Source organism: Nicotiana tabacum, chromosome 8 (assembly GCF_000715075.1).
Source record: "Nicotiana tabacum cultivar K326 chromosome 8, ASM71507v2, whole genome shotgun sequence".
In the NCBI taxonomy this organism is placed as follows: domain Eukaryota; kingdom Viridiplantae; phylum Streptophyta; class Magnoliopsida; order Solanales; family Solanaceae; genus Nicotiana; species Nicotiana tabacum.
The window spans coordinates 205,806,117-205,819,715 of record NC_134087.1 but is presented as its reverse complement, the minus strand read 5'-3'; the positions used below and the strand labels follow the sequence as shown (position 1 = coordinate 205,819,715).

Sequence of the window (13,599 nt, the reverse complement as noted above, 5' to 3'; positions counted from 1 at the left end):
TTAAACATATTTGTTGAGTTTCAAACCGTGCAACACTGTCCCTCAGAGATTTCTTTGTCATGACAAATGAAACTCCATACAATTTTCACAATGAATCAAAAAATATACTTTATTCAATTAAATTGAATTTTAAGCAATGAATTTCCTATCAAAACTAATACTATACTATTATATAAGTTAAATTAACATTTTAACTTCTATGATATCAAACAGGCCGTTTAAAAATAGAACTAGAACTACAAATATAGAAAAGACTAAAGTCCCAAGGTATAAAAATAAGACCGCGAGGGGTAAAAAATGCAACTCGTGATGTGTGGAATTAAGCATATCCGTCGAGTTTTAACTTATGCGTCGTTGTCCATAAAAAATTCCTTTGCCACAACGAAAGAAAGTCCATACAATTTTCATAACTTATCAAAAATTATAATTTATTCAATTGTATCAAAATTAAGCAATGATTTTCCGATCAAAACTAATACTATGCTATTATATAAGTTAAATTAACATTTTAACTCTATAATATCAAACAAACCATTTAAAAATGGAAGTAGAACTACAGTCTACAAATATAGAAAAGACTAAAGTCTCAAGGTATAAAAATAAGACCGTTGAACCGGAGACTGTAATTTCCCAAAAGAAAAAAAGCTGGTGCCTTTACTTCTTCCATACAAAAACCCTAAAACTAGGGTTTTTCCCGCCTTCTTCTTCCTCCCATTTCGCTGCACCAGCGAGAGGAGCACTAAAACTAGGGTTTATCTTTTGTAGTTCCGGCGAACAAAGCTGAAAAGTTGAGATTAACGGAGAAACAATGGTGTCTGCAAAGAATTTGCTATCATTAATCGAATCTACCTTATTGGGACCCACCTCTCCTACGCCATCGCAGCGGATTGAGCTGCTTCACGCCATTCGGCACTCGCTTCCCACTCTCCAAAACCTCCTTTCCTATCCGGTAAACTTCTATACTTTATTTGGTCGATTTTAGTTTTATATACATTTTTTTTAACATTATCAGTTAATTTTAAGTTGTGATAGCAAGTTAGTTACCGTATTTATCATGTTATCAATTGATGTTTATCATATGAATTTAGTCAGTATTTACCTTAAAAATGACATGATTGTTTAAATATTTACTATCATTGAATTTTAACATGTAATAGCAAGTTAATTATCATACTTAGTAGGTTTCCAATTGATAATCATAATATAAGTTTACTTGTAATTCCCTTAAAAATGACCTGATTGTGCAAATATTTTCTACACTGTCAGTTAATCTTGACCTGTGATAGCGAGTTAGTTACCTTATTTACTGTTAATTGATGCTTATCATATTAATTTACTCGTGATTACCTAAAAAATGACATGACCGTGTCAATATTATCTAGACTGTTGGTGCATAGAACTTAAACTCTTGTTTGGTATGTTAATGTAGCTATTGAACTTAATCTTCACACTGTAAATGTACAGATTCTTTTTACACTGTCAATGGCTTTTATTTGTGATAACAAGTTAGTTTCCAGTTTTACCAGATTACCCAATTAGTGCTTATGAACAGATTTACCTGTAATTACCTGATAAGTGACCTGTTTGTTTGAATATTTTTTATCACTTGACAGTAATATGGAAGAATTATTGTGAAAGAATGACTGTGTTAAGTATTAAGCATGTGGATTTTGGTGTGCCTAGATTTATTGAAATCACGATTGTTATGGATGGATATGACATGGTTTGCGAAAATTGGTAGTTTCTCAACATGTGAAGAAGTTCATTTCCATTTTCCTAAGTACTTGGTAATCTGTATAATTGCCAGGGATATTGTAATTCAGTTTTCTGAGTTTGTTTGTGTTTAATTATTGAAGTTTTATAGCTTTGTCTAGAGTTCAGTGACCAAGTTCACATTTCTTCTTCTTAATATGTAGCCCCCCAAAACCTCGGACCGAGTTCAAGTCCAGTCCAAAGAAGTGAGGCTTCCGGATTCTGGGCCAATCTCACTGGATGATCAGGATGTTCAAATTGTGAGTTGCATCCCGTGTTGTATTCTCCTTGTGTCCTGTGTAGTTTAATTCATGATCTTTCTTAAAGGATTCTTCTATCATTACTTTCAAATCATCATTATCATTTGGAACATAGAACAGGACAGCCAAAACTTTTTATGCTAAGTTTACTGTTAATGCCTGCTATAAATATTTTCTGAAGAACATAGTGATGTTCTCAAGGTAACTGGCCATGGAGGATAATCTTTAAGGCCATTCCACCCCCAAGAACTGCTTGTTTCACTTGGATTGCCATTCACGAAGCTTGTTTAACTCGAGACAATTTGCAGAAGAGAGGCCCACCAATGTGCATAGACACGTTTTTGAGTTCAATGGGCTATGCCAGGGAGTTTACACTTGTTTGTGCAGATGGTATAGACAGTCCTTCTCCAAAGGCAGATAGTTCTAGGATGCTGTTCCTGCTTGCATAATCTGGAATATCTGGCTGGAGAGAAATAAGAGGTGCTTTAATGGCAGGAGGGATAGCATTTCACTTGTCATATTGATGTTTAAGAAGTCTCTGTTTATGGGATAGGAGAGTATTGTATCTGATTTTGACTCTTTGGTAGACCTTCTGCATTCCTTCAATCTATAGAAGGATGCCCTCTTTTCTGATGTAAGTTCTCAGTACCTTGTTGGTACTTTTTAAAATGAAATCTTACCTTTTCATAGAAAAAGAAGAAGTCTTCACTGGCCTTGCCGGACCGTGTCCTGACCTATTGCAATCCCTAATGTCAAGTCTAGTCTATTTAGGTATGAGATGAATTCAAGCAAGATCTACTGATGCACTTATTGGAGATAGGGATAGGAGAAATATGAGAGTAAGAGGTTGGAGGAAGAGGAAGAGGAAGACAGAGATTACTTAGAGTGAACTAAATAAATTATTGTGGTCACTTCTTGCTTTATGGTTAGAGAAAAATGTAAGAAGTGTATTTGTCTTACCAATCACTATTTCTATTTTTGTCTGGATTAAACTGTGTGTATATTTATCGATAGTGGTGGAGTTTTAAACATATTATAACTGCTTTGTTGCTGAAGAGGGTTCATTCTATATCTCTGTGTGCATATTTTGAAAATTTTCTCTTTTGACATTTGTTCTGGTTTAGCAAACCATTTGCATAGTCTCATCCTATGTTACTTTTAGGCCCTGAAGTTGAGTGATGATCTACATCTTAATGAAATAGACTCTGTTCGGTTGCTTGTTTCTGCCAACCAAGAGGTATGTCATTCTCTTTACTTGTTTGTCTTGGTGTATTTTGAAATTTTTTTGGTAATTATTTTGCTCATTGCGACAAGTAATGTACAATTGATAGGGTTCAAGTTTGCTAAGTGATGGAATTCATTGTAAGAAGTTTGATGATAAAAGAACTTAACAGAAGTCTATAAGCTAAACCTGCAGCATCGAATTTAGTATTTAAGTTGTATGCTTCATCCGTCCAATATATCATGGGCAAATTTTTTTCTTTTCAATGTGATGCTATTGTACTTTTCTGTGACCGTTCCGGCAACACTGCGCCCATGTGACCGTTTCTCGGCGGCGGTGCACCTCTTTGTGGTAGCCGTTTTAGCAGCAATGACCACTATTCCAGCGACCTATTCATCAACTTTTTCTGGCATTCCTTTAAATACTTATGAAGCTACTTTAGCACGAATTCAAACTTAATGATTTCATGAAGTTTTGCATCCGCATACTGTTGAATTTTTGGTAATTGAGAGATTCGTTTCTGTTTTTACTTTAAGAAGCACTTTCTTTTCTTCCTTATAAAAAAAGAAGCACTTTCTTTTCTTGCGCGATTATCAGCGACTATCCAACGGGAAAACTGCAACTTTGATTTTCTTCTCGTTGATTATTCCTCAGCAATTGTACAATTTAGGCATCTTTGATAAGGTATATATTGATGTTATAAGATTAGAGCCGTGTATACAAGTGATATCCAAAATGTAGAGAGCCTATTGACAGTCTAGTTTGAGGGGCCATAATGACAGTCTAGAAGAGCATTGACAATATTGTGTAAATATTTTTAAAGGTTATGTTATAATAACCAGATTTCAAAACTTTGAATTTTTTTAAAGTTAAAAAGAATAGCTTTCTTGTATGCTCGTGGACAATTTCAATGAGAGTTTCCCCTTTTTTCTTTTCGCATAACCTGTTGTGTATTCTTTGTTATTTGATTGGTAAACCATAATCCCTCGTCCTTGCAACAAATCCATCCTCTAGCAAGGTTTTTGATCTGAAGAGTGTTCTTTTTTACTTTATCTCTCCACCATTCAATTTGAAAGGTACTCTCCATTGCTTCATATCCCATCGCTAATGTGTTTAATGAACCCAAAATGAATCAAGGCTGAACGTGATTGGTGCTTGTGTCCTCATTGTGTTAAGTCTTCTTTACGTTGTTAGAATCCGTTGGGCTGAAGCAGTGGAGCTGTTCGTTTGAGGTCTTAACTTGATTGTCCTTCCCGGTTTGACGATCAGCATTGGGCCTCTTTAACTTTGGCCGATCCTTTTCTCACTTCTTAGCCTCTTACTTGTTGCCTAAGTCGGTACCTCCGCACCAACTCAATTGTCTAAATCTGAAATTTGAGGTCCGTTTATGCTTCAATAACTCTTTTGTATTGTAATTTTGATGTTGGACTCTGTTTATGCCTCCTTAGTGGAAATTTTCAGTGTTCTCCTCGTTTATTCCTCTCCGGTATTGGAAAATTGGCCTTGCTATCCTTTCTGAACAATTGTTTTTGCCGCCTCTAGTGTCTATCTTTATTGGAATAATGTAGTATCACTGACCCTCGTGCATTGTGATCATCGACTCGATAGTTTCTTTCTAGTTACCACCAGCAGTTGCACCTGGGATTGATTTTTATACCTCCTTGTATCTTTGTTTTGAGGAAGCCTCAAGTTCTCTCACCTTTTAAACAGTTGGTTTGACCAAAGGTGTAGCTGAAGTCTTATTAGTCTCTTTTTCACAGCTCTAGGTTGTTGATTGACTTGATGCAACTGGCAATTCGAGACCACCAGTCTATAACAGAGAATTTCCATCATTCTCCCTTTTCCTTTGATCTGGATGGGAACGAAAAATTGAGATATATCTCATTCATGTCTCTCAGCTTGATGCTGGCCGAGAGTCCCCACTTAGCTTTAACTCATCTTTCTATTTCGTCCTTGCTGGCTACCTCCAATGAGATTTCACCATAACGACTAAACAAGAGATTTTTTAGGAGATCACTGTTGACTTCCTTGAGATTTCGTCAAGTGCCAGCAAACACTTGTGATCTGTTGAAGTGTTGGAATTACAATGGGCGTATAGTGAGACAGAAGAAATGGTGGCGATTGGTTCCTGCTTGCATATGGTGGACAGTCTGAAAGGAGAGAAATTTAAGAACTTTTGAAGATAGAAGCAATTCTTTGCAGAACATCTAGATGAAGTATTTACTTTTGTTTTATTTCTGGTGTAAAAAAAGCTGTGTAGAGGAGGCAGAATCTTTAGTAGACCTGATAGGTGCACTGTAATCTTAGGTTGACATATCTGGTTTTTGTTTTCCTTGTAAATATGGCTTGGCACTGCCCTAGTGCTGTTTTAGTTATTAATATACATGTTACCATTATAAAAAAAAAAGTCAAATTCTTCCTCTCCCTTGCATGTATGAACTTTGATCTTCTAGCTATTGGAACATCATCGAGGTTGGACATTATTTTTAGAAACAATGCATTACAAGCAACTCCCTCTTTCTACACATTTCTCAATCGTACTCTCAAATTAGTCCACCCAGTGTTGCATCTTAGATTTGGAATGATCTAGACGCTCTTTCCTACCATTACGGAGCTTCCACCCTTAAGAATCTGCCAAAAGAGTTGAAGTTCCGTGTCACATGATATTCATAAAGATCAGGTGTTCTGTTCTGGTTCCGCTAGATTTACCCTTCTTCAATGCTTGCTTTGATGTATCACAACCCCATCAATAGTTTGAACTGTTTAGAGATTCTGTTCACTGAGCCATGTATGTCTATGTATGACGTTTTAAACCATAATGTGGACCGCTCAATAATCTGAACATGTCAATGAATGAGGTTTCTCTCTCTCTAGACATCTCTCTGACTTAAATACATCTGGTTTTAGGAGTTGAATTGGGTTTTCAACGACCACCTCCTAAGTTCCTTTCGGCACAAATTTTTTCTTATGTTACTTTTTTTTGACCAATTTTCGCCATCACTTTCCAATTGTTGATGCATGCAGTGGGGATTATTGGGACGTGAGCCATTAGAGATATTCCGCCTTGCAGCTGGACTGTGGTATACAGAGAGAAGAGATCTTATAACAGCACTTTACACACTGTTGAGGGTAAACCTCATTCTCAGTTTCAAGGAATGGAGATTTATCTCTTGTTATCTGCTTGTTAGATATGACTAAAGTGATTTTGCAGGCTGTTGTCCTTGACCAAGGACTTGAACCTGATCTTGTGGCTGATGTTCAGAGATTTTTGGACGATCTCATTAATGCTGGAGTTAGAAAGCGGTTGATTTCTCTCATAAAGGTTGTTATATTAACTTAATTTGTCTTTCATGTCTATCCCTTTGAGTTACATCTTTTCATTTTTTGAGAATCTTCAGAGCTTAGATAGAGATTTTTCTTTCCCGATGAGTGTCTTATTTGTGTATGTTTTCCTTCAACTCAATCATTGTTTGAGTTTTCCACTATTGGTTTAAAGTGTGAAAAAGTCATGTTTTTGCTGGAAAGTATTTTCCAGTGTCCTGTTCCCTATTAAACTGACTCAATACTTTACTTTATCAATTAAAAAAAAAACTGAGAATGTTCCTTAAGTGCAAGTGATCATGTGAAACATGAGATGATAATTCGCTGTTCATTTTGACAGAAGTGAGGTGAATGAATATATGCTGATGGTTTCTTGATATTATATCTTGAGTATACTTGTAGGAACTCAATCGCGAGGAACCAGCCGGTTTAGGGGGGCCTAACTGTGAACGCTATATTCTAGATTCAAGAGGAGCATTGGTGGAAAGGAGGGCTGTTGTTTCCAGGGAAAGGCTCATTCTGGCTCATTGCCTTGTCCTTTCTGTTTTGGTTGTCCGTGCAAGTACGTTATGAATGGTTATGTTTTGATCTTCTCTTTCTTTGTTCACTCCAAAAATCATAGAAGATATTTTTTATTAGGACATGCATATAGTAGCTTGTTATTTTTATTTTTGATTGCACGGGTTAGTAAATGAGTGGCTACATTTTGATTTGCAGTTTATGTGCACTCCAGAAAGGATATAGTTAAGCAAGGGTATTTTTTTGATTAGGAGTTGCTCTTTTAGCTCCCTGTTTGTGCTTAAGACTGTTTTGCTATGCCTTTCTGTTTCTAGGCTTCTATCGTTTTCGTGCATCATCAAATGGCAAAATGGAGCTGCATTATAATGAGGGCTTATCCTTTCTTCATTCTATTTGGGCTTTTGCATGGTTTCGGGTAATGATGTTTGTGCCTTAGATGATTTCAGGGTAAATCCTATATTGGACCATTTGGAGGGTTAATCATTCATATATTTTTCTTTTAATTCTTCATGGCTGATTACAACTTGTTTGTGCATAACCAAAATGAGTTTTCATGTTCGAGAGGCCTGATGTTTTATACTATGAACACTTAGCTAACCTAGTTTAGTCACATCGTTATAGAAGACCCCATGGTCATAATATCAGCCATATGTTTCTGAAGTAATACGCTGTATGCTAATAAATGTTAGTTAAATATTTTTGAAGTTATTTATGTTGGAGTTCAACCATTCCTTATCTGCTATATGTGCTTCTTGTCTGGCCTTATTTTTCTGCATATGACTCCAAAATTGAAGTGAGAACATCCTCAATATGCTTTTGCATTGGAATAGAAGAGACTGGATTCATTCTATTTTTAAATTAATGTCGTGGTTTTCGCCTTACCAACTGCCCAAGCCTCGGTGGGCAGAATTACCTGGTACCAGTGCTGGTAGGAGGTAGAAGGTACTGGTCTGAACTCTGCCGTTATAAAAAAAGAAATGTAGTGGTTCTCCCCATTATGCTTTGTTGTATGACTTTGTCCCCCTGAATGGATGTACTTATACTGAAGCTTCCAATGTTGCTTTGAACAGCAGAAAATGAAGCAATGTTCCTTAGCCAGTGTTTCTGTTTTCAATGTAGTCAGGAAAAAGGGTATATGCGTGGACAGCTCCACACCTTGTTTATCTCCTTTAACAGCAATATAGTTATTCTGTAATTTTCTCTTTTACCACTGAAAAGTAACTATCTATTTCTTTTTGTAGGCCCTAAAGATGTGAAGGATGTCTTTTCTGCTCTAAAGGACAGTGCAGCAGGGCTTAGTGGTGGCACTGACACTTTAAGGCATCAGGTTTTCGCAGCTTCTGGCCATGGTTCTCTCAAGCTTAATGATGAATAATTGGTTATGAAATTGAAAAGAGTAATATTGTAGATGGTTGAGCTGGGAAATTAAGCATTAGATCTTATGCATTTAATTGATGGTCCTTTTTTAGCTGTATCTTTTCACATAAGAACCATGTAGCTTCTCCAAGTGCCACTTTATGCTGACTTGTCATTTATTATTAACTTTATTTGTTAACCCTCTTGATATATGTATGTACAATATATATATATACATATATTTTAAAGGAACCCTCTTGATAGATATCAAACTACGTGAAGATCATATTTCATTTTCGCCAGAATTGGATTTTAAAGTTCAGCCTGTTTCTATATGCCATCTCATCTTTTGTGCCGTTTAGAGGTTCCGAATCTTCTGATTCTGTGGTTTTTGGCTCTATGATTATCCAGCTTTAGATTTTCTTTTCATTCTCTGTTTCTTTTTCAAATGCTGTATAGAGGACAGAAAGGAAGTATTTCTATCTTGTCTGCATGCATGTAATCTCCAGCTATCCTTTTTCTTATTCTTCAGTATTTTGCTCTATACTTGTATCTGATCCTGCTTTGAAAAAACTGCAGATAACATATAGTCTTCTCTTCTCTCTTGTGGTGGCCCTCATATCTGATGCGTTGAGTGCAGTACCTGATAAAACACCTGTCTTGTCTCGTGATGCTTCCTTTAGGCATGAATTCCAGGAATCTGTAAGCAGACAAACACTTTAAATGTTTGACACCAACATTGTGTCATTTTCAAAACCCTCTATCACTTTTCTTCTAGGTAATGGTCGCCGGGAATGATCCTGTTGTTGAGGGCTATGTTGATTGCTTAAGGAGTTCGTGGGTTGTACATCTAATGTTAATACATGACGGGCTTGATGCAAAAGACACAGCAGCAAATGCTTCATCAAATAATGATATAAGGAACATCTATTCATGCTTGGAAGTTATATTCTCCAACAATGTCTTCCAGTCCTGGCTGAATAAGATCCTCCTAACTCCTGCCTATCAGGTGAAAATTGTCTTCTTGGATCTGATTAAGGAACTGCTGATTGTTTTTCTTAGCCATTCTCCTTACCACCCATTGTTTTGGCTCTGATCATGACATTTGATTTACTTGTCATATTATCTTGTTGACGAGTTCTTGCCCGCCATTGATGACTAAGTTTTTCTCATTGATCAACCATAGTATGTAGTTTGTAATTAGAGTCAGTCTGATTCTTTATTAAGAATTATCATTATTCTCATTGGCATGGGTAATGGCATTCCCCTGTTGTTTATTTTGTTCTAAGACAAATATGCAATTTTGCTATAATAAATGTAGGACAAATCTGAATCTGCTACTTTGGGATTAGGTTATGGTTGAGGAGTGAAGGAAAACGTTTAAGCTATAGCAACTTAGTAATGGTAAGAGTAGTTGATGGTTTGCAGCGCACAAGAAAATTTGATTATATTAAAGTGTACGTAATGTAGTTTATTTCTTGTGGCTTTGGGAGTCTCTCGGTAGCAACAGTTAGCGTTGTTGTCCTGAGTGTTTCTGACCAAGCAAAGATAGTGAATTTGCTGGCCAAGGATTTAGAGGTGCTGGGGAAATTGAACGATGAGGATGGGATAAAGTTCTGGTGATCACTCCTGGCTGTTTCTGGTCCAGGAGAATGATTTCGATGGGAAAGGAAGAGATCCAAACTGAATGCTTGGACAAATGGAATAATGTTTTGATCATTTCTCCTGTATGAGGTACTGCTTCGGAATTAGCTGTAGTGCTTGTGAGTGTAAGACACATTGGAATGGTATGTTCAAACGGTGCAGAATGGATATTGAAGATTCTATAGCCGATCCCAACTTAGTTTGCGATCTAGGCTCTGTTACCAGCCTCAAAAGAATGTTTGCGGTTTAGGCTTAATTGTTGTTGCTGTTGCATTATGAACTGGCATTCAGAGCAATAAGGGGAGAAAAAGCAAGATAAAAACATGATCAGCTGATTTTTCCTTAATTTCTAGTGCTGCCAATTCGTTCCCAAGTATTTATTTATTTATTTCTTTGTTTTTCAAGAATGATACACAGACACTTTTGGAGATGTATGAACCAGCACAACATTTTTATGATTTAAGGCAACATGAAAGTCTTCTTTCGCGCTCCCTTTGGGTTATAATTGTCTTGTTTTTAAGTAACCATATATTTTCAAAAGTAGGGAAAACGGCAAAAGGAAAAACATAGATGGAATGTGGAGGAAACATAGGGCTAATAATTGAAGAATCCCAGTATTAACGAAAGAGCTGTGAATAGTTTGAAATGGAGTAGGGCATTAGATTTACTTATGTCCTAAAATTTTATTTGGGCGCATAATGAGTAACTTCCTATTGGCTCAAAGCCTCAAGATATTTTAATAGGTTAAGAATGACTTTGTAATTGGTCATGTGAAGATATAGGGAGGAAGAGAGTGCTCATTGAATTGGTTGAATAACAATGTATAAGAAGTGCTCCGTATATGGGAGTCTTGAACTATGTATATTATTGTAACTAGTAATTCACTCTTCAAGTGGTTTAAGTAATTTATTCTACTGCTAGATACAAAATATTTTAGGTATTGTCGGGAAAATATTACTCCATTGTTCCTTTATATATGACCTCTTTCCTTTTTAATTTGTTAAAAAAAAGAATGATACATTCCTATATTTTGAAATATTTTAACTTTAAACTTCTCATTTTTCCTTAATGACATGCTTTTATAGCCATAGAAATGTCATGGTATGTTTAAGACCGCAAGTTCTTAGGGCTCTTTTTGATAATATGTTTCTCATTTGGGCATTAAATTTGCGGTCATTGCTATGGAAAGTTGTCACTTTTGGAGACTTACACCTTGAGTGCCCCAAGGAAAATGGCTTCCATGGCCTTGTGGGGTGTGGTATGTCTAACTGGTGTCTTTTAATTCTTAAATTTAATTTCCTTCTTTTTTCAGTTTTCCTTTTTTCGAGAAGTTCGAAACTATTAATCTTCTTTAAATGAGTATGGGGTTTGTGCTTAGAAATGTTATATAATTGTCCACTAGTTCTCCTGAAACTAAGGGCCCGTTTGGCCATAAAAAAAGATTCATTTTTTTGAATTCTTTTTCACTTTTTTTTTCGAAATCAGTATTTGGCCATGAACAGCCCAAAATTATATTCATGTCCAAACACGATTCTAATTTTCAAATGCCATTTTCACTTGGCTTTTTTTTCAACTTTTTTTCGAAATTCTATAATTCTTATGTCCAAACGCCCACTAAAGGCCAACCAGCATATACCCAATATAGGAATTTAATGCTTTTAGGAAACAACTTTGGGATTTAATAGGAATGTGTCAGACTTGGGAAATGGTATTTTGGAATGTGTGTCTACAATAGCAAAATGTGTTTTACATATGTCCGATGGTTTTTATGTGTAATAGCTCGGGTGAAGAAGTGGACCATCTTCTTTTACATTGTTGGGTAGCATCTCACTTGTGGTCGGAAACTTTGTGCTCAGATCCTTCAAAGATTTCACCGGGTGTGTGTCCGGTCATTCAAAGGCTTTGCATTTTTTGGAGGATGTGACACAAATGTGGCGGTTTTTTTGAGGATCCGGGCAACATAGCTACAAAACACTAGGATGGTTTGGAATTTAGTGGGTGATGCTAACTGTTAAAGAGTGATGTTTAGCTGGACTTTTAGAAGACGTAAGAGAAGACCCATGGTGTGGATGTTGCTTCACTAGCACTTATATGGGCCGTATGAGTGCAATAGAAGAGTTTAGAAGGAGTAGAGAATGATTTTGTACCCTTCAAGTATAGCCTCTTATTCCTTATTTCTTTTGAATGATTTTGTACCCTTCAAGTTGCCTCTTATTCCTTATTTCTTTTGGTGCACTCACGGGGTTCTTATAGTATAGAAGATTGGCTCTCGTTCATAGAAAACCACATATTTTTCTTAGGTTTTCTACTTTTTGGTATGCTACTTTTATACAAGCTTTTTCCCCCTTCATTAATAAAATTTATTAGTTTATCAAAAGAAAAATAAACTGGCAAAAAACCTCATCACTTTAATGCTTCGCGGTTTCCGCATAATGTACTGATTATTAGTTGCTAGCCTATTGCCACTTCTTAGGTAATTTATGTTGTTATTTCTTTTTTGTTCACTGTCTCAATGCCTTGTGATCATTCACCTAGCCGTAAGATATTTTATTCCTGTAGCTTGTCATGTATAGATGGCAGCATATAATTTTGAGTTGTATAACAAATAGATGTTACTGGTAGCAGATTATGCTAGTTGGTTGACCAAATTTTTATCTGTGTAGTCCTTCCATTTTGTAATTATCTCAAGTTTTATTTTCTATTTTCATCGGCAGAATGACGATGAGGATATGATCTACATGTACAATGCTTATTTGCACAAGATGATAACTTGCCTTTTGTCTCATCCACTGGCCAAGGACAAGGTTTGTTTAATTTCTTTTCTGCAGTGATTCTAATTTCTTTTGAGGATAGATGGTTGAAATTGCCTCTAAAAAAGAAGTTATGTTTGTTATTTCCTCCCAATTATGTACTTTTTTTCTTTTTAAGGCGTGATGTGCAGTTAAAGGAGTCTGAATCATACTTTGCTTGCTGTCCATTTACCAAGTGCGAAGTTAGAAATTGGTGTCTTCCTCATTTCCTTTCAATTTGTACTCTCTTTTATTACAGGTTAAAGAAGCAAAAGAGAAGGCTATGTCGGCACTTAGTCCGTACCGCTTGTCTACTTCACATGATTATACTGTGGATGGAATTGGACATTTTCAAAATGCCACTGAATCAGCGCCACAAACTTTTGTCTCTCTCTTGGAGTTTGTGAGTGAAATTTATCAGGTTAGTGCCATTTGCTGTTTCTTTTGTCCTGGGTGTTGACATGTGATTTTTGTCCCTCCCCAAAATTTTCACATTTTAGCACGTAAATATTTAATTTAGCCTTAATGTAGCTATTTCAGCTTATTTTGACTCTTTTACTTTATTTTCGTCACAAAAATGAAAATTACAAAAAAAAAGATATATAAATTTTAGTTTATTTATTTCTCATAAATTTCGAAAAATACAAAAATAGTACTTTATTTTTATTTTTATCTATACTATATTAAAAGCACGAAGACCCTTAGCGAAACGTCGTTCGCCTTTTTTACCCTTCTA

At 35.9% G+C, this 13,599-nt stretch overlaps 1 protein-coding gene across 2 annotated transcripts in view; it reads left to right on the top strand.

Annotated features, from left to right (window-relative positions):
- The first annotated feature begins 590 nt into the window (after positions 1–590).
- LOC107822457 (nuclear pore complex protein NUP205) overlaps positions 591–13,599 on the top strand; it is a 50,717-nt gene continuing 37,708 nt past the window's right edge. For both annotated transcript variants that reach the window (XM_075220077.1, XM_075220076.1), the window contains exons 1-11: positions 591–949; positions 1,917–2,012; positions 3,175–3,249; positions 6,259–6,363; positions 6,446–6,556; positions 6,958–7,117; positions 8,316–8,401; positions 9,010–9,132; positions 9,209–9,439; positions 12,789–12,878; positions 13,123–13,284. In XM_075220077.1, coding sequence (XP_075076178.1) covers positions 809–949; positions 1,917–2,012; positions 3,175–3,249; positions 6,259–6,363; positions 6,446–6,556; positions 6,958–7,117; positions 8,316–8,401; positions 9,010–9,132; positions 9,209–9,439; positions 12,789–12,878; positions 13,123–13,284 — 1,380 coding nt within the window. In that variant the 5' untranslated portion in view covers positions 591–808. The remainder of the gene's footprint in view (positions 950–1,916; positions 2,013–3,174; positions 3,250–6,258; positions 6,364–6,445; positions 6,557–6,957; positions 7,118–8,315; positions 8,402–9,009; positions 9,133–9,208; positions 9,440–12,788; positions 12,879–13,122; positions 13,285–13,599) is intronic.